This window comes from Pipra filicauda, unplaced genomic scaffold (assembly GCF_003945595.2).
Source record: "Pipra filicauda isolate LSUMZ 115617 unplaced genomic scaffold, ASM394559v2 scaffold4_size7858003_pilon, whole genome shotgun sequence".
Taxonomy (NCBI): Eukaryota; Metazoa; Chordata; class Aves; order Passeriformes; family Pipridae; genus Pipra; species Pipra filicauda.
Window position 1 is genome coordinate 599,670 of NW_024104643.1, and position 21,716 is coordinate 621,385.

The window sequence follows — 21,716 nt, forward strand, 5'->3', positions numbered from 1 at the left end:
ACTAGTTTTTGATTCAGTGAACAGTTAAATTCACAGTCCTTATAAGTGTATTTTTATCTTGTACATGCCCAGCACACCTTTTCCTATACTCCCTGAATAAGCAATTGATATGTCATCAGGGAAATTTGTAACTGGCAATCACAGCAGTTCCAGAGAGGTGAGTGAACAATGATATGAAATTCAGACACTATTATGAACTGCACTATTTTCAATTTTTTTGAGTTGCATAGGTATGACATTAATGACTTTCAACTTAACAGCAGGTTTTTTTACAGACATTTTCATTGTTCATTTAGCACTGCTCATACAGTAAGAGACAAAACAGCTGTCAAGAAAATGTGAAGGAAAGTCTTCAAATCAAGAAATGTGAGTCTATGTGAAAAGAATTCAGCCAACACTGAGTACTATATTTTAGGAATAAAAGTTTCTACTCCTCAGTTGCTACAGTATTTATTTGGTGAAACTACTTGGCACACTGACTCTACATTATCTTAACATATTCCCAAACAAATACATTATCAGAGCTAACAGCTATGCTTCCCATATGTCTGTCTCATCAACCCCATGGTACAAACTGCTTATTACTGACTAAATTTATTTTGTTCTGGAAAGCACCTTAATAGGAAGAACCTGAAATAGGAAATGTTGTGGTTAAAAGTACCAATGGAAATGCAAACAAAAAGAGCAGAAAGAAAATGAGAGATTTTGTGAGATTTTCAGTCTCAGCTTGTTCTATTCAACTTTCACTCTTCTATTTTTCTGTCAAGCAATGCTAACCTCTTCAATCGCACCTGCTGAAATTCTGTGTCCGGCAACATTGATCACATCATCAGCTCGAGACAGGACATATAAATAGCCATCTTCATCCATATAGCCAGCATCCATAGTATCATAATAGCCCTAAACGTGACACAATAAAAAATAAATTCAAAAAGAGTACTAGGAATACCCACGAATTTACCATGAAATCGACAACAACAACAACAATCACCTGTTTTCCACATTAAATACGCTTTTGGTGCTTGAAAGATTTAATTCTGTAATATTTTTCACTATTTTTCTGTCATAATATGCCATGCAGCTCCCTTTCCATAAGGGTTTTGTAGACTTTGTTAATATAGAACAGAAGACAATAGATAAACCTGGATTTCTTTCCAACTCTGCTTACTTTGATTCCTGACAGCTTGGAGAAGGATGTTGCCTGGATCCACACAAGGAGAATGGAACTGTTACAATATAATAACAAGTTGTCAATTGTCCTAAAGATATTCCTGTTTGCTGTATCCAAACATACATCGTGAAGCAACTGCACACAGGAAATAATTTGCCTGACTAATTCACTCATTTACTTTTATTGATCCAAACCTTCCATTCTGAACATTTGTATAGGGCCAATCTAGTTATTTCTACAAGGAAAGGAGGAAGCCAATCCTTGGATAGTTCATCTGACAAGGAAACATAACTAATAAAGTAAGGAGCCTCCAATATATTTAGGTGCACAGTGGACAAGTGTGTATTTTGGACTGATACCAAGCTAGCATGATTGCATGTCAACAGGATTAGTATATTTGAAGCTATGCCAGACTAAGGTCACAGGCTTATATGTTTTATTAGATCAAATGACATAAAATGACTTTTTGGCTCAGAAGCTTGAGGTTTACTTCTTCTGTTTCAGATCTTAAAAAACCCACAGTATGTCTAAGGGCTTAAATTACAGATGAAAAAAGTTTTACCTTGAAATGCTTTTAATTGTATGCACATGTATCAAAGATCTTAAATTAAGATACGAAAATTTATGATAAACTGTTATCCAGGTTAAATCTAGTATCATTCAGTTCTGCAGAATTACTAAAAATCTATATAGTTTATTTCATAATTCTTACTGGAAATTTTTGGAAATATAACTTCTGGAACGTTTCTTTATTTTCCCAAAGACCTGAGAATGCTCCAGGAGGCAAAGGCAACCTTAAATTGAAAAGAATAGAGGGAAGTATTAACAAATACAGATATAACAAGTACAACTCATGCTCTCTATTCATACTTGATATTCAGATAAATAATCATTGTTTATACAATCAGAAAACAGTTCAGCTTAATAATATGCTGATAACATAAAAAGACTATATATTATTGTGAACATATACATACAGTTCTGCACTGTATCCAGACCTTACCTTTTATATTACATAAGCATCTCAGTAAAATAATGTTTGATCTAGTAAACATCATATATTGCACTATAAATATGTTAACAATATTCAGCTTTCAACATTTCTAAGGATTAAGAAACTGTCAGAAATGTGTGCATATATGCTATGATACAGGCAATTTCATTATTATAGGTATCTTTTTCTCTAACACCCATACACCACTCACATGTGCATAGACAGATGGATTATCAGATACACAAATCTTCCGTTTCTGTAAAAAGATGTAGCTCAAAGGACTTCAACCATGAGAATATGAATAAAAATTGAATTATATTGAAACTGTGCTCAATATTACTGGAAATACTGGAGGAGTTCTTTGAAGGATATTGATAAAAGTCACTAGTAGAACTTTCTAAAATAACTGGACTTATTTTTATTTTTTTAAGAAGCAAAGTCGCAAAATTCCGGTCTGCTTTATTTGCTGAGTTTTGAATGTACATTATACACCCCTTCGTCAGTCAACAATATGGGCATGAGAAAATATGGGACATTTCACATACATATCTGTCAGAAGAAGAGAAGCTGCAGAAGCCTCAGCTAACAAAGAAGTAGTTGTTTCTTCCTTCGAATCTCTGATAGGATTAAACACAGATTTCTTCAACTGCCTAAGAGATATATATTCAGGCATATCAACACAAGTTTTATCAAGTTTACCCCTAATGACAAAGAGAGAATAATCATGCAAGCAAACATATTTATTTAGATAAAATCATAAACACCCCATACAGTTTTTACTAGTATATGCCTGCTTTCCTAACTAGCAACTATTTATCTAGAGGTATTTTTTTTCTATTGATAGTATCCCTGTGACACCTGAAGGCAACATCTCTAGCAGAAAAACACTTCTGTAGCATAGCAACACTGGTATCATTACAAGACTCCAGTGATGTTTAGGATACAAGAACAGGTGCCACAAGCTCTGTGACATGGACATTTCTAACATTATATTTACAAAAAGAATAGTTATCTACCTATCTATATACACACTAATCCTAAGTATGGCATAAATATAAATATAAATATGATATAAAAGGTACAAACTACATTGAAAAGGTCATGTCATCCAGTAATGATTCAAATACCTGATTTTTTACAATCCTAGTTTTTTCAGCTTAATTCAGCTAAGTTAGCATAATAGAATATACTGCTATAAATACTACTTTCTCTGAGGGCTCTGGCTCAACATGTCCCATAAATCACATTCCTTGAAAGTATGGTTAAGAAAGTATGGCCAGAAATGCCAAGACACTTCCCAGGTAGTCATGCAGGGTTCAGGAGGGCAGGCTGGCTTCTGCCCATCTGGAAGGAATTCACTGCCTTATTTTAAGCTTTTCAATCTTAGTAAGCATCTCTGTGATATACAAACATGACCTATAGAGTGTTTGCTTTAAAAAAAAAAAAAAATTAGAAAAACAAAATATTGATTGTGGTGTTTATGTATTTATGAGTTTAAAAGAAAAAAAATCTCTTGCTTAGATTCAAGAAAAATCACTAGAGAATGGCAGTTACTATGGGTGTTGCCTGGTTGCTAATAGCACAGCAATTCATAACAGCCTCAATCATGGCAAATTTTGCACTTTAAATTCATTTAGCAGTCTGAAGCATCCTTGTGATGGGAGAGAAAGGACAACTCATATTGATAAAGTCCTTAATTTCCCCATAGCTCTATTCCGTACTTTGCAGTTAGTCATTCAAGGAAATCAGACTCATATTGACGTGCGTAACATATCACCAAAAATATAATGCTTGCTCCTACCCTTTCGTTTTATTCTGTTTGTTCAGATTTTTATTTTCCCCATAGCTCTATTCCGTACTTTGCAGTTAGTCATTCAATAAAAAAAAACCAATTTTACTGCTGAAATCAGAAAAGCATTTTCCTTTCTGTAATTGTTCAGAAATCTAAACACTGACGTGCGTAACATATCACCAAAAATATAATGCTTGCTCCTACCCTTTCGTTTTATTCTGTTTGTTCAGATTTTTATTTTCCTGGAGGGGTGGGGGAGTGGGTAGAGGAGGGCGGGGGGTGTCTTATGTTTGATTGTGGTTTTTTTCTTTGGTTTGTTGGGGTTTTTTTAGGAAAATTGCATTGATAAGTACATCCACAGAACATATTTCCTGAGTTGGTTGAAAACAGATTGCTAAACTAGTGGTTACCACAGGTATCTCTATAGTACATATCATAGCACAATACAGATAACATCTGAAAATGTGCTTCCATAGCTTTCCGTGAAAGATTACTTGCAATTAAGACCCCATTCATCCTCTAAGCAAAAAGTGAGTGCCATCATCTATGTGTCCATCTTCCAGGCAAAATAATTCCACAGCAACAGGCACATACAATTCTTTCATGAGAGTAAAGCTCTTAGCATCATAACTGACTAGAATCTCTAGTTTCTGTGAAAACACAAATAATTATTAAAATTAATAAAGGCAGAATTCAGTCTGCCAAAACATAATTACATGTATTGGAATTTTGTCAGGACATTAGAACTAAAATGTCCAGAGCCAAAAATACCTCCAAACCCACTGCTGTCAAGGAGAAGCCTGCCATAAATTCCAAAGGGAGCAGAACTGGATCACAATTACATGCAGGGAGCCAGAAGAGGCAGTCAGAAAATAACAGCAACCAAAAGCAAACATCCCTTCCCTTTCTCAACCTCTCCATACAAAAACAGGAACATTTTGGGATGTCTGGTTTCACAGAATCACAGACTCAATTAGGTTGGAAAAGACCTCTGAGATCACTGAGTCCAATCTATGACCTAACACCACCATGTAAACTCAATCATGGCACTAAGTGCCACATCCAGTGTTTCATTAAACACTTCCAAGGACAGTGACTCCACCACATCCCTGGGCAGTCCATTCCAATACCTATTCACTCTTTCAGTGAAGAACTTCTCTCTAATGTCCAACCTAAACCTCCCCTGGTGCAGTTAAGGACTGTGTCCTCTTTTCCTATTGCTGGCTTCCTGGGAGAAGAGGCCAACCACCACCTGGTTACAGCCTCCTTTCAGGTAGTTGTAGAGACCAATAAGGTCTCTATAATAGGGTCTCCCTTGAGCCTCGTTTTCTCCAGGTTAAACAACCCCAGCTCCCTCAGCTGCTCCTCATAAGACTTGTGCTCCAGATCCTTCACCAGCCTCGCTGCCCTTCTCCGGACCCACTCCAGCAACAGTTTGATTCTGTTCTTCCTAGGAAATACAACACACGTCTACAAGAATTCAATATTTAAAAACTGTTGCCTCTTTGACCAAACACTGAGTTGATACTCAAGATCTTTTGGGGTTATTTTTACTAAGAGGGTATATTAACAAAAAAGTTCCAGGTATGCATAAGTAAGCATGATTGCCCCACAGATGGTCCTGCTTTCCTTTCACAAGGAAGAGGACCACAGAAGACCAAGACAGAAGGAAATATATTCCTTCATTATGATTTCCACAATATACAAAGAAGTTGCTTTGCAAGGTTTTCCTTTGGGACATATTCACTGTATTTCTCTAGCTATCTGTTAACTCTCTCTCACCCCACATGCCAAGCCACAAAGCAGCCAGTGTTAAGCCTTTGCATCTGCTATCAGTTTGAAGATGAACCTTCCCTTACACTAGTCTTGCTTTGATTTTCCATATGGTCCTAACTCTGGTAGCATCTTCTGTCTTATAATTGCTTCTTCCTTCTGCAGAAGACAGTCACAAGCTTCAACAAATATAAATTCAAGACAAGCTTGCTAGTTTTTTCTAAAACATGAATGTGTTTAGCAGCTATACTGGATCAGGCTAACTAGAGTCAACTCATCCCATTTAACTAGCAAAGAAGAGGCACAGTTTCAAATCCAAGTGGAGCTTCAAGCCCAAATTCTACACTGAAATAAATAAAAACATGTGAATGAAAAAGTTTACCTTTGGATTTCAAACCTCAAAGAGGATGTATAGGTCTGAATTTTGATCTCATTTATGCCAGTTTTTCACCAGTACAATTACAGCAGTACAATTATGTCACTCTCCATTTACTCCAGTGAAATCAAGATTAAAATTGCAGAACTACAAGAATATAGATCCAGGCCCATTTCTCATTTCAAGATTGAATACATTTAGAACAGCATTAGGAAAACCAGGTAAACTCTGTAAATTAATGATGTAAAATATAGGGGTTCGTTTACCAAAGATTTACTCTGGTTACACTTTACAAAGATAAGGAAGTAATTTCATTATAAATTGGAGAAACTAAGACATAGATAAGCTCAACAGCGTCACAAAAAATCCTCTGAAGTACTTTAACAGAAACTGTTTTGTTAGAGAATTTTAAATGATAATCATTACTTGTTTTTTAAGCATTGTTTCAAAATTCATTTAGTTTTCATACAACAGTGGCTAACCTTTCACAGAACAGTCCACCCTTCAGCTTAGCCCAAGACAATCTGACTCCCATATCACACCCTTTCAAAATGCCACTCATCGAAATGGTGTAAGATTCCTCGTTAATGGAACCAAGCAATTATAGACAGAGCACTCAAAAAATAATTTACACAGAAAATCAGATTTCCGGAAGTACAAATAAAAGTCAAAAAACTACTGGAAAGGCTACCTTGCTGATATTCAGAAAAGACATCCTTTTATTTTATGGTAGACAATGACACAGGCTGTTCATTATAGCCAGTCAAAGCAAGTATAAGTCACTGTTAAATGAGTCTGGGCTTGTGAATGCAACTAAATCATCCTAACTGGCAGGTATAATTATTATTCAGCTTTTATGTAGTGCTGTGCATAAACATCACTTTTATAGAAATTTTTGATTGCAAGTTTGAAAGGTATCTGGAAGGTTTTTCAGACACCAGGAATAACAGCACATGAAAAAGGGTAGAGAAGAGTAGAGGATCTCAAATGTTCCAGTCTGCATGAAATACTACTTTAGTTAGCTGAAAGGGGTCACAAAAGTAGTTGGTCTCAGTATGGATTTTGCAGAAAAAATAGAAAAAATACAGTTTAGTGGGGAAGAGAGAAAGCCATCAAAAACTAGTGGAAGTGGCTGGAAAAAGCTCAAAATAAAGAAAGTTCAAATGGTATGTACTCAGTCAGAGATTTGCTAGAAAACCCATCTTTGGACAAATTGCTCTCACACTGGAAATCCTACTTATTGTTTTACTTGTAAAAGAAAAAGACAAAGCTGATAAACATGTAGAAGGCTGTCAGGGAGATAAATCTTCTTTTGCAGATTCTTTATCTGAACTGACCTGCCATGGTCCGAGGGGGGGTGGGGCTGTGACACAGTGCAGATGGGTTGGGGAGACAAGGCAGAGTGCAGATGGAATACTTTATTGAGGTGTGCACAGGATTTTTTATCAGTTCAGGCAGGGAAAGGGCCAGAACATGGGGTGGAGCATGAGACAGACAAACGGGAGAACAAATCGGGATAGGGGCACAGGCAAAAGGGGGAGGAACGTGGAAGGGGCGAATAGTAGCTGTCTCCTCTCTGCAGCTTCTTCAGCCAACCAGCGAAGGGAGCGGGGAAAGCAGGGAGCAGGCAAACTCGTGGCAAGCCCGGGCGTGTCCAGGCTGTGCACCGTGTAATGTGAATACAATGAAACCACATAATAACAGTAAAGTCCATATAATAAAGTCCTGTCAATTGCTGTATGTCTTTCTCCACGCCTGGAACCTCTCCCATCCTGAATCTTGCTCCTTCACACTGACCTCCCATACAACACAGGCTAAAAGATGCCATCTACTAAATCCTGCCTGAACCCCACAATTTTTAAAATAGATATCTAGGCTTGACCTAGAAAATGTCAAAGTAAACCACCACACTCCCAAGAATTTGTTCCAATGGTTTAATACCTTCACTGTTAAAATGGTGTTTTATTTCTCATCTGAATACATCTAGCTTGAGCTTCTGATCTCTTTATGCTAGATTAAATAGCCATCTTTCAGAGATGTTTCTGTCCTCTGGGTATTTCTTGGCCTTGACAAAGTTACTATTTTACTGATCTTGGATGAACCACATACCACAGGTTTTCATACCACAAGCATTGCAGCACTATAATTCATATTTTCCCTAAAATCCAGTCACTTTCTCAATAGCCTTTTGAAATACGGACATAAGAATCAAACACAATACATAAACAGATTTATTAACATCATATCCACAGACAGTAATGTTGGCACCTTTTCAGCTTCCCTATTGAATAACAAGGAATCATATTACCTGCTTAGTTACAGTAGCAGCTACCTTTCATTCAAAGATCTTGTGTATTCAGAGGTTCATCCACTGTAACATAAAAAAGCCCTTTGAAAGGTACTGTTTCTAGAGTTCTTCATCTTATAAATCTAGCAAATTTTCACTTGGCATAGCTGTATAGCTGTGGGGCCATAACAGAGAAGGTAAAGTCTGGTTTTAGGAGTTTGACAGTAACTCCAAACAGGATCTTCTAATATAGCAACATCACTCCTAACAGGCAGTTAAAGACAGCAAGGACTCAGAAACATATGCACACATCTTCCAACATTAACTATCAGTATATATAATTAAAATTGTTTGGCAGAGTTGCTAAAGATGGAGTTTATTCCACTTCTCTTTTGGTAGACAAGACTAAGCACCTATCCTAAGCAAACTGCTGTCACTGGAGAGGCATCAGCACACCTGGAAGACAATTTATTCCATCCTAGCTGAATATGTAAGACAGCTAGGATCACTTTTCTTACAAAAATACCTTTCTCTCTCTCCATTGATTACAAGCCTATGTTTTATTATGGCTTCAGGCACTACAGAGGTGAGAACTTTCAAAGATAACTTTCCACTCCGACCTCAGTTACAGATACTTCCAACTACAGTCTATAAAAGGTTGGAGAGACTAAGAGAAGTGGTAGACCCCAAGGGGTGGAAACCCCTGGAAGTTTTGAAGTTCTGCCCAATGGGCGCTCCTGCAGAAATGTAAACATACCACAACCAGACCGGAAAAGAAGAGTTGTTTTTGCTCTGAGCCCCTTGGGGCCTCTGGCCCCCTCCCAGCCCCTGGAATGCATGCACATACTTGACAATGTAATAAGAACCTGAACTGAAGAAGCAGCAGAAGCAACATGCAGCACTGCATAACCTTACATGAGTAACAAGAAAACTACGTCTAACTTGGAGTCTGCTGATTCAGGGAAGATCATGTGTGCCCTTAAAGCCATGCCTGTGTATCCTTGTTGACTTAGCCAAAGATGCTGAGATTTAGGCAGGGTACAGATTTCATCCTGAAAATACACAGTACAATAAGTTCATGTGATACTACTTCAGCCTCCACAGTGGTCTAGTTACATTAGATTAGTAGTGCAGCTGAGCAAAAAACCTCCATACCTCAGCAACTCCACCTCCTATGCCAGCCCACCCACACTGTTAGTGCTGCACATCTGCAGCACAGTCCAGTGCATGCAGTTCTTATGTCTCTCATCCCCAGCTCATGTGCCTGTTGACTCAATCCTCAGCTAACTTCGCTAACAATTCATCACAATCAGTACATCTGTCCCAATGTTTCAGCTTTTGACACATTTTCAGTTCACTGAAGGTTAATGCTAATCTTTATATTTCCTTTCATTAATCTAAGCAAGCAGTGACGACTCCGAACTATCACAACTCTCCAGAAATTTACCACAGAAGAAACAGATGAATGCACTGCCTTTTGTACTTGCATTTGCTGGCAGTTAAGAAGTGTTCAGAGCTGAAGTGTTTTCTGCGACTGAAAACAGAGGTGGTTACAGCTACCACACCCATCACAAAGCAGGTACCTGTCTGAGGAAAATGCCATTTGCCTAAAAGCTGTGAAACATCCAGAATACAGAGCTGTCATGGGCTGTGGGGAGCAGCAGCCTATCGAGTGTTACAGGAATAAGGAAAGGTTCTGGCAACAGTTGAAAAGGCAGAAGGCAAGATAAATGTAACTGATGTTCACAGTGCTATCTAAACAGAGACCTTTTTATCTAAGAGAAGTGCCAAGAAAGGTGTACTTTCAAAAAGAATATTAAAGCTTATGGAAGTCATCTGACATGAGTCTGGTAAATGGTACTAAAAATCACCTACATGATGCACAGTGGGTTTTTCTTATTTCTTTTTTTTTTGTTGTAGTCCTGTCCAATACACCACAGTGTATTTTGTCCAAGTACCACTACAAATTAACACTGTTTCATGCAAAGCACACAGAGAGACATCTTTCTTTTTTTTACAGCGAAGAGAAAATACATGTTCTCCCTCTAAGAACGTGCATCGATTGGGATTAGGAAATAGCGAAAGAAGAGGCAGCATCACAACTGTAAGCCAAAGCATGTCAGTCTGCACTGCTGTACTATTTCACTAAAGTGGAAGATAAAAGAATGAAGGGAGTGATTCAGTATCTTGCTCATACATCACAGCAGGAAGGCTTCATCCTATGTCAACAGGCTAGCAATTATGAAAATGGTAAACTCTGCTGTAGTCTAAGAAAAAAAGCCAGCAATCCACCCTCATTCACTCACACAATTTCATCTGCAACTCCTCAATATCACAGGACAGTCTCGTATCCATATCAGAGACGAACACACTTTTCAATCCTCATTACTTCAATCATTGTGCTTTATATATATATATAAACTTCAGTCAAAAGACAATCAAGCCAGGTAAGAAGTTTCCCTTAACTGTAAGATACTTATTTTTCTTACTTTACCACAATATTTCCCAAAGTCTTGGCCTTCACTGGTTCTTTATTTTCATCCAGAATCATCACTGTAAAAAAAGTAATATAGGAAGAAAACTCAAGTTTAGTAGTGTCATTTTAGGTGGAGGAAAGTGTCTTTCTGTAGGGATATCAACTTATGTCACACTTCAGAGTGGTAATACACCAAACAACAAAAGGAATTAAGTAATTTGGGAGTGCCAAACTGGATAATCTTATGGTCTTATTAACATTCAGCCTTAAGCACAAAAAGCACAAATACTCACGCTTTGGCAGCAGAAATAGGGAAACAAAGTCTCAAAAGGAAAAAACAGAGAACTGAAATTTAAAAGCAACCTTCATACTGGAAAATCTAAACTTCTAAATAGCAAAAGACCATTAAGATACACAACAAATATAAAAAAAAACTATGTGGGTAACATGAGCAAGAAATAACAGATTATTGAAGGTTAACGCAGTTAATGTGAGAAATACTGTTGGCAGTAAATAAGTACACCTGCTTTTCAAAGGCTCTCAGGAGTCTCAGAAAGATACTCCCCAGCTAACAAATTTATTGTAGTCTAGCACAAAGCTATAAAGTACCTTGTGAACTACCCAAATCTGCAGAGCAGGGTAATGCTCAAGTACAGCACAGAATACAGACCTTCCAAGTGAAGCCTTTTCCCTGGATGACACTGGCCCACCACCCTCAGTGAAAGCATCATATCCTGATACTGAAATTTCTGAGGAAAAACACCTGAAATAGACTCTTCTGTGCAGTCATCTGGGAGACGAAGCTACTACAACCACCCATTCCATCTAAAGGTGTGGGCATAAGAAAGGAATGACAAATACCAACTTGGCCTCTGAAAAATGAAGTTAAATAAAGTGAAACAACTAAACCATAGAAGAACAGGAGGGAAGATTCTGACAGATTGGGCTCATAAGGACTTAAAAACATGCCTTTTGAAGCCTCCCCAAGCAAAGAAAGCAATGTTCATCTGAATCTAAATTACTACAAATAATCTTACACTCTATATTAAAAGGTCACAGAGGAAATGGGGAAAAGAAAATTACAGACTTCTGACTAAAACTCTGCTAAGGTTCGTATGAGTAATATCATATCTGTCCAAACAATGCCAACATTTATTATTTCTGGCTGAAGCTATTCCTTCAAAGAAGACGGTAATTTTTAAGTAACTGAAGAGAGCCTGCTGAAAGCAATGGCTCAGCACATAGACACAAGCAAGTACACAAGGTCAGTTTTACAAATCAGTATCTTGGTGTAACTGGGACAGGAAATCAATAGGATGAATAAGGATGACGGGACACATAGAAGACATTTAGGAAAATCATCAGGAACAGCATAAGCAAAACCCATTCATAATCTGCAAACATGTTTTGTATTTATTTATTGTTAGGTGGTCTAAGAACATGGTAGATTTGTTCATGTTAGATTTGGAGAATTTAGGCTCAGAACGCACAATGAAAAGATCCACTCATATGTAGTTTTCAATGTTTTCTCTCCTATTTTTATGATATCAGAGTAAAATATAATCGTTTTTTGTAACTGATTCATCAAGGTACTAATCTCAGTCTTCAGTCTCCTCCTTGCAAGCTGCTTATTTCAATGTAGACAAATCTGGAGAACAGAGATACTATACTGTTCACCCCTGAATTACTGAAGAACTGACTTATTTCTTCAAAATGTGGGACTTGTTTCAGTCTGAAAATGCAATGAAATTGTCTGGAGAGGATTCAAGTAGATCGAAGGAAAATCACAACAAAATCTCTGATTTAAGGCAACAGACCTAGAAATTAACATGGTATCCTGAATCACTTATAAACGTAATTTGTGCCACTGCACTTTGATATCATAACTCTTATTCTCTGTGTTCTTAAAAATCAGCAAAGAATCAGTTTACTTTTAGCAATATGTAATAGGAAAGAATTTGTCTGTGTTAAAAAAAAAGTAGATCTTGTAACTTTGTATTTATATTGCAGCATAAATACAACATGACTTATCAACCATTAAGAGCTGCATGTATAATCTAAAAATACAGAATCTATCACCTAAATGGTTTAAATATCCTCTCTAATTAATACAGTAACAGCAGGAAAACGCAGTAGCCAGTATAGAGTAATTTCAAAAATCAGTATTTTACGAATGGTTGCATTACAGGACATATTTGGTCAAAGACTGAAAGAAGTAAAGTTATACCATAAATCTTTAGTCACTTTTAGTGCTCATTTTTTGTTTCTCTTATAAGGTATGCTAAAGACGTTGCCTTCATTCTACTTCAAGAAATTCTTTAATTACACTAGTCCCAGTGCTCCAAAGTATGCATTGGAAATTTTTATATTCCTGCTACTCATATTTCTTTCTCATCCTGACTATCATCTGATAGCATGTATGAGGCAACTACATTCTTCCACTCTTTCCTATTTGTTACAACTCTGGACTAACTCATTGGCATTGTTTTAAAGTTGTTTTTAAGCTACTGTTTGTCCTCATGCCATAACTGTAAATGCCAAAACCAAGAGCTGCTGAAAATGTTCTATTTTCTTTAATGCTCACTACCAATTATATGTATTAGAAGAAAAAAACAGCTTAGCTCCTGTTTTCTGCTTTCTGCCCAATTATGTGAGAACTTTTCCTGAAGATCATCTGATCTTTAATGTAATTATTTTTCAGACTTCAAGTAATTCTTGAAACTGTGTTAAAATCAGGGTTCCAAGGTATTAAAATATTTTTGCACCCTCTGCATGCAAATACCTTCCAGACAATGAGTGCACATCCTTTTCATGTTGGTCCAAAGCCTACCATTTCTCCCAGCTGGAAATAAAAATGCTCCACAAATACTGAAAGATAATGTGCTTAACAACTCTCTCAAATTGTGTTAAAGTGCAGAAGCATTGTGGGGAAGTGTAAACGAGTATTGTGTCACAGTATGTGCTACCCCTTTCATATCATAAAGGCAGGAGTAGCTGATCAGTTTTCTTGAACATAACTCTGAATTTCTTATTCTCAATCACATTCCATGACACAAAAAAGTAGAATTTTCTGTTTCAGGAAGGAGGAAAATGTGTAGAAAGACTGTAATTTGCTTTCGCTACAATTAAGGAGCACTTACTGAGGAACACAAGCAATGTCCTTTTCTAGTAACATTTTTAGCATAGTATTACCATTATATCCTGGCACAGGTTTTCCTGCCTGTCCGGGTGGAGGTGTTGTAGAGTTTCCCAAACCAATACAGGAAGCAGTAATTGCAGAACCAGATTCTGTTAAGAGAACACAAATATCATCAGTTAAGGTTGTTCTTAGTTTCATTAGGAATTTATTGGTTCTAAGTTTTTTGATGCTCAGCACATCAAAATAAAAAAATAAAATAAAATTCCTAGACAAGTAATGAAGATTTAGAATTCAGAGAATCATGGAATATCCTGAGATGGAAGGGACCCAAGGGATCATAAAAGTCCAAGTCCTTGCCCTGCACAGGAGAGCCCCAAGAATCACACCATGTGCCCAAGAGCATTGTCCAAACACCTGTTGAACTCTGTCAGGCTTGGTGCTGTGACCACTTACACGGGGAGTGCCCAGTCATCCTCTGGGTGAAGAACCTTCTTCTAATATCCAACCTAATTCATCCTTGATACAGCTTCATGACAATCCCTTGGGTCCTATCACTGGTCACGATAGAGAAGAGATCAGTGCCTGCCCCTTCTCTTCCTCTCATGAGGAAGTTGTAGACTGCAATGAGGTCTCCCTTCAGTCTCCTCTTCTACAGGCTGAACAGCCCAAGTGACCTCAGCTGCTCCTCATACAGCTCCCCTTCCAGACCCTTCACCATCTTTGTAGCCCTCTTCTGGATATAATTAGCTTAATAGCTTTCTTATATTGTGGTGCCCAAAACTGAACACAATATTCAAGGTGAGGCCACACCAGTGCAGAGCAGAGCAGGACAATCCCCTCCCTTGACCAGCTGGCGATGCTTTGCCTGATGCCCCCTAGGACACGGTTGGTCCTCCTGGTTGCCAGGGCACTGCTAACTCTTATTCAACCTGCCATCGACCAGGACCCCCAGGTCCCTTTCCACAGGGCTGTTCTCCAGCCTCTCGTTCCCCAGTCTGTTTGTACATCCGGGGTTGCCCTGTCTCAGGTGCAGAATCCAGCCCTTGCCTTTGTTACACTTCCTTGTCTCATATCTACTTAATCTGACAAGCTCTCTCTATTTATTCCAAGTAGCCTGACCCTGCTTCCATCTCTTACATATTTCCTGCTTACACTTGAGAAATGACTTTATTCATCCACACAGGTCACTTGCCCTCTTTGCCTGATTTCTTTCTCATTGGGAGGCATCATTCTTGAGCCTGGAAGAAGTGATTCTTGAGTATCAATCAGCTCTCTTGGATCCCTCTTCCCTGCAGGACCTCTTCCCATGGGATTCTTCTAAGAAGATCCCTGAAGAGGCTAAAGTTAGCCCTCCTGAAGTCCATGTTACAATCTTACTTGCTGTCCTGCTTCCTTCCTTGCCCACTAATGAATTCCACAATCTCACAGTCACTCCAGATGCAAGGCTGCCCTCAACCTCCACATCTCCAACAAGGCCTTCCCTGTTTGTTAGTATAAGGTCAAGGAGCACACCATTCCTTGTGAGATCCTCCACTACTTGGGCTGGAAATTGTCATCAATGCTTTCCAGTAATGCCTACATCTTCCTAATTATCCCCACAGTTAGGCAGTTAGAAATTTCTCCCTCATCACCTTCCTCTCTTTCTTAAGATACTTCATTTCACATAACATTTTTATACTACCAGAGTTGTTATCGCAGAAGAATAAAAACTATCAAGTCATATAATAGAGTCTAAGACTGAAAAAAGACCAGCAGCTCTTCACTCTTTCCCTTTACAGAAAAATCTACAGAGATTACTTTTTGCCAAGGGTCACACAAAAATTCTGGTATCCACCTTTTCTTTTCTTTTTTTTCCCCCAAATATGCCTTTTTGGCTTTTTGGTGTTTTGCCTTTATTTTAAAGAGACCGAACTGCTAGTGATTAATGACTCAAACATTTGATTACCTGCAGTGACCACCCATGTGCTGTAAGAGACTAGACTACTGGTGCAAGGCACTAGAGCAAATTATAGCAAAGAAGTGAGAGAAGCCACAGGGAGACAACAGTGACTAAAGAATTTGAAGAACTGTAAATTCTTAAGGATTCTCTGATTCAGTTTTATCAACTGTCAGAAAGAAGTGTAAAATTAAATCCAGTTCACATATTATATGCAATTAGGTTAGATTAAAGACAGTCCACCATCCTAAACTATAAAAGGTTTTGCTGGCTAATAGTGAAACTTCAAGAACTCTTTCATGTATTGTTTGGTATTTCATTTCACTCCTTACTCCTGAGGAGTATTACAGATGCAGCAGAAAAAAATCCTAGTGCTCATAATTATAATTATAATTTATTTTTCCTCCATCTGACTGCATTCTTAACTTATTCTTCTTGTGAATTAAGCTAACAGGTGCATAAAGGTGCATAAAGAGTGACAAAATATGGTGAGTAGCAGGGGTTTATCTTAAAAAGCCCTCAAGAAGTACCAACTTTTAGGTGAGTTACACAAGTTGAATGATTCACAATCAAGATTTTCCTAGTTACCTTACAAGGAGTTTCTCAACTGCTTAAAAGCTTAAGTGAAGCTAGGGTAAAGCTAGAATATGCAATAAATCAACTGGAAAGAATTTCAGTTAAGACTTTCTTGCTCAAATGTTATTTAGAGCGACTATCTCTTCTAAAGCATAACCTTGTCCATCAGGCTGCTTACAATTCAGTTTATATTCACATGGCAGCAGATCAGAACAACTTGTTACCTTGAGGTGGGACGGCTGCAAAATATGTTTGTCCATCCCACTAGCACTCTATAAAACAGAGTGTAAAACCTCTACAAGTTAACTGAAAGAGTCATGGAAAATCAACAGTGTTTTTTCATCTATTCTTCACATCCAAGTAAAATTAAATTTGACCTTTCTCACTTGGTTAAATTGTACACAGAGACTTAAAAAAGCTCTTCTTAACTGCTTAATTTTATCTACTCAGAAATGGTCATGTAGAAACTTGACTCAGAAAACATGGAAAATGAAGCAATCCATTTTTTAAAAGGTGACTAAGGAAACTAGAAAGATCTATTAATTAAACAGACATTCAGAACAGATATATTTGTACAATAGGACCGGTACATTGCACAAAAATTTGGCTTTTTTTTTTGTTATGGCTAATTGTTGTTGAGTATTTCCACCTGAAGTTCCCCTTATTCTCTACATTCTTTATTGTATAAGAGCACCAAGTGTGCTCAATCAACAGGGCCATACACCACAGACACCACCGAAAAAGGTTACTGTGTGGAAAACAGCTAAAACGGACAATGATGTGACAGCCATATTAATTTTCAATATCCATTATATGAAGAAGGATGATTTTGTATTTAAAATGCACAACTGAACACTGCATGGTTGACTTGAGCTAATTTAATTGTGTATCAGTGAAGATAACTCTAAAAAAAGGTGGTCTCATTATCCTTCTACACTTGCACATTCCCATCTTCCTTTTCCCCATATTTTTACAAAGAATTAGATTGAACTCATTCTTTTTTTTTTTAAAGTATTATTAGTCTTTCTTTCAGCCAGGTTAATTTTTGCCTAAATCAATGCTCTGATTCTGCTTGTCATACAGCTACATGCATGGTAGGACTGGCCTAAGAGCAGGGGTACAAAGGCAGTGTCAGAGATGAAGGAGGAATGCTCCACTCCCTCTTTCATTGGTGATTTGCCCTTACAGAAGCTTAGACCATTCACAAATCACACATCCAGATAGCCACCGCCAAGCTATTTATCTCAGCATGTTTCATTTAAAACAGGAATGGTATCACAAATATTTCCTTCCCCCAATCAATTTGTCGATTTAGTCTAATTCATGGCTTAGGGTATCACTTTACATTTTAAATGTCAAATATAACACAGGTACACACTTAAATGCTTTCATAAGACAGGCCATGTATCTGAAACAGAGCTTTAGCAACAAATAGTTTTCTGAAAGCTGACCAATGTAGTTACTCTATTTTAATTTTGTATTAGATCCTAACCTGCAGTGGTATCAAAGAATGCCTCCCACCTCAGCTGGGACACTAGTTCCAGTGTTTAAAAGGAAATACTGCAGCATATTCAGTGTTGCACTAATTAAAGCAAATGTACAGATGCATGAGATAAAAGAAGATGACAAAATAAGCTAAAGGTATTTGAAAATCTGAAGACCATTTCTCAAAAAAAAAAATCCAATTTGTTTAAAAAGTAATATATTTTCTGAAAGTACCTGAATTTCAATGCTTATTCTTAGAATTGAAGAGAAGAATAAGCATGAAGAGAAACCAGCAATTCTTTTCGTATTTTCTAAATACTTCAAAGCACTTGTAGTCATGCCTCTATTACCATGAAAACATATTACACTTGTGAAGGTCAAATACTTCTTGTATAACAGTTCTATTTCTGTATTTAATTTACTTATTTGAAAACAAAATCAACTCTTAAACCCATAAAAATTCACCCAAGGTTCCCTTTCACAATCTTATCCAGCCACAGAATGTATTCACAAACTGTGTTGTTTTTTGCTATCATACATATACACAAGGTCTCCGAGGATTTCAAAGCACATCCAAGTAGTATCTCCACAATTAACATACAAATCTAACTAGCTTAGCTAGAGGTTGGTGGGCCGTGACAAATATTAAAACCAAAGCAAGGAATAATTTAGTTATCAGAAACTGGCAAGCTAGTAATGAAGCACCAGAAGTTTATGCATTCATTCTGTAAGTGCACTAATCTCCTTTGCCTCCAAACGGTATATTACAATGCACATTTTATAAATTGTCTATAGCAAAATGACAGTCAAGATTAGAGGAGAATAGAAAGCTTTTTGGCCATATTTGGAAGATGTCAGATGGTATGTTTAAAGATGCATTAAGTCAGGCAATGCATTGAATTAGAATATATTTTCAGACTAAAAATTCATTTCAAATTACTTTCCTCCTACTGTGACATCATAACTCACACATGATGAAATTCTAAGAGACAAATGGAAAATATAAAAAGTAATTACACATCTCAGTGCTAAATGTTTACTGTTTAATCATTTTGGGGAACCTTTATCAGGTCTTTATCAGGGTCTAACATTTTAGAAGCACATTCTTTCTACCTTCACTGAGCAGCCCTCAGTTCCGCAAAGGATCACTCCATCCATGCGCTAGATCCATGCAGCTTACTATTCTTAAATCATCAGGCAAATCATCTACTTTAACCTACTGAGGACTTTATTCTTTGAACAACATAAGAAAGCAGATCCCATGTGACAAGAGATCAGCAACCTGTAACATCTTCACACTCATACAAACTAGAGGTGCTGTCACAGCTCATCTCCTTCAGGCAGATGAGACTCCACTATTCTATTTTAACATACCCATTCCTAAATGTGTCCTGTCTCCTTCTTCATTTCCCTATTCAGTGTACACTAAATATTGTTCATGGCTCAACTCCATAACTTAAGACTGCTTTACAGTTCCTTTATTTTCAATGATCTAAACCACATCAATGAAATTTTAAAAAGAAGGAAAACATTTATAATACTTCATCCATATTAATGTACATCCCTGGCTGCATGTGGAAAGACAATCAGAGAAGATTAAGATTAATAAGCACTAAGAAACTCAAGTCAAATGGGAACAGAAAAGCTTAATACATACTTTCCATCAGTTCTAAGTTAGAAAATGTCAGCGCAAATAAGACAGAGTAGCAATGGCACAGCTGATTATGAATTTGTATCAACCAAGAGCAGTAGCTCACCAGTGGTAAAAAAAAACAGAGTATAAGAGAGGAAAAAAGAACCTTCCCAGAAATTTAAAGCACAGAGGTACATGCTATTTTTTTTCGTTTTTTACCAGAAGGACCTAGTACATTTATTGACTTAACCATGCTCAAACTGCAATAAATACCATAAGTAAAGATAAGAAGATATACTTTTTTTTTTTTCAAGCCACAACACCTTTGTTATGCACATTTCCCACAATATGTGGGACAACTCAAAGCCATGTGAAATGCACATGTGAAATTACCCTCAAATGAGAAACACTCTGGGAGGAGAAAACACACTTTGTGAAATGGGCAAGACTGTGAACAACACCGAATACCACAATGAACCTATGAAGCTGTAATGATTCATTCAAACCAAAAATACCTTAGAGAATATGTATATAATCCAGACATACCTTCTTTGATGTCCAACACACACATAAGCAGAACATAGTGGTAAACAAGACATTTTTGTCATAAAATTTCTCAGCTAAGTGGATACAGCCTAAACTATTGAAGGAGAATCCTCTTCACTTGGATTCCTCAGAGAAAACTCATGAAAAATCAAGACTGTGAGATGAGCACAGATGACTGTAATACTAAAATGTTACAGAGGGCAATACAATCAGGGAAGCAACATGACCCATTTTACTAAGCATGTCACGAATCATATATGATGGAGATGCTGAACTGTGTTAGCATGAGCAGAGATTCAATATTTTACCATTTGATGAAGAAGGATTAAGGAGTACATCAATAAAACATCCAGGTCTGAGCACCATCAGCCTTCAAAACCTAACTCTATTCTCAACCCACCTGGAAGCAGGATGCTCCAAGGTAAGGTTTTCTCAACTAAGCAATATAACCATGTTTTCAAATGAAGGCTCATATAAGAAACTTCTATAATTCTACTGTTCCATGTGACTGCCCAAGTAGTTTACATCATAATGAAACACCTTCAACAACAAAAACAAGGTGAGGTGGAAGGAGAGTGAGGCTGAGGAAATTTTGTCTCTGCACTTACAGGACACTTCTAGAATGTACACACAGATTGAGGACTCTGATGTCCCACACTGAGGATGAGCAAGTTTCCCCACTCTTCCTTCACATCACTGGAATACTGTAACAAAGAGGCACAAGTTCTCTTCACAGGTTTAAGAGTCTGGTTGGTTTCCTCAAAGCAATTTAGCATAAATTACTTGGCTCATTAGAAAACAAGAGTGTCAAATTCTAATTCAAATCCATTTCACGCCTTTAGGTTACGTTAAATCATTGTAAGATAAAAATTGCAAAAACTATGAATGCTACAATCTCAGGAGAGAAGTAAATCATCAGGATGAGTTAGGAAGAGTTCCTTGATTTTGACAACGGTTGACCAGACAGACACAGAAAAAAATACATACAAGTTCTGTTCCTTTTCCTTTCTCTGAAGTTAATGGTAAAGACAACTGCACAAAATGAGACAGCCACACAGAACTGAAAGGTCAATCTCTGCCTTGGCAATGCCCATGCCCCTCCAAAAAAACTTTTTCCTCTCTCTCCTTCAATAAGGGCAACCAAAAACCTATTTGAACTAGGTGTCCTAAGCTGACATTGAAGGAATGATGAGCTACTGTTACTAGTGATACGCAGTTCACATCTGATTACTAACCAAACCAAAATGGCTGAAACAATCTTTGTTTTCATACTCTTAAAGGACAGAATTCAAGTCTCCAGGTGGAGATATGATGAACTTTTATTAGTTCAGTTATCCAGAAGATAATGCTCAGAGGACTCGCTAATTCAGGGCTCCAGGGCTGCAGAAGCTTCTGAAGGGTAATTCCAACTTCTGTAGAACTGTTTTGCAGAACATCAGCTTCCACTAAAAAATATGATTCCAATCTTGACAGGATACACACATCTTTAAAAAGCATGAACTGCATCTATACTGAGGCACCTGATAACTTAA

The 21,716-nt window shown here is 37.4% G+C and overlaps 1 protein-coding gene across 2 annotated transcripts in view; it reads right to left on the reverse strand.

Annotated features, from left to right (window-relative positions):
- The window catches only part of ACSS3 (acyl-CoA synthetase short chain family member 3), an 88,809-nt gene that overhangs the window by 4,821 nt on the left and 62,272 nt on the right, over positions 1 to 21,716 (reverse strand). The window contains exons 10-14 of one of the 2 annotated variants that reach the window (XM_039386751.1): positions 14,062 to 14,157; positions 10,883 to 10,946; positions 2,711 to 2,815; positions 1,884 to 1,965; positions 778 to 900 (exon numbers count right to left, since the gene is read on the reverse strand). In XM_039386751.1, the coding sequence (XP_039242685.1) occupies positions 778 to 900; positions 1,884 to 1,965; positions 2,711 to 2,815; positions 10,883 to 10,946; positions 14,062 to 14,157 (470 nt within the window). The remainder of the gene's footprint in view (positions 1 to 777; positions 901 to 1,883; positions 1,966 to 2,710; positions 2,816 to 10,882; positions 10,947 to 14,061; positions 14,158 to 21,716) is intronic. The other variant, XM_027747829.2, reaches the window with a different exon arrangement.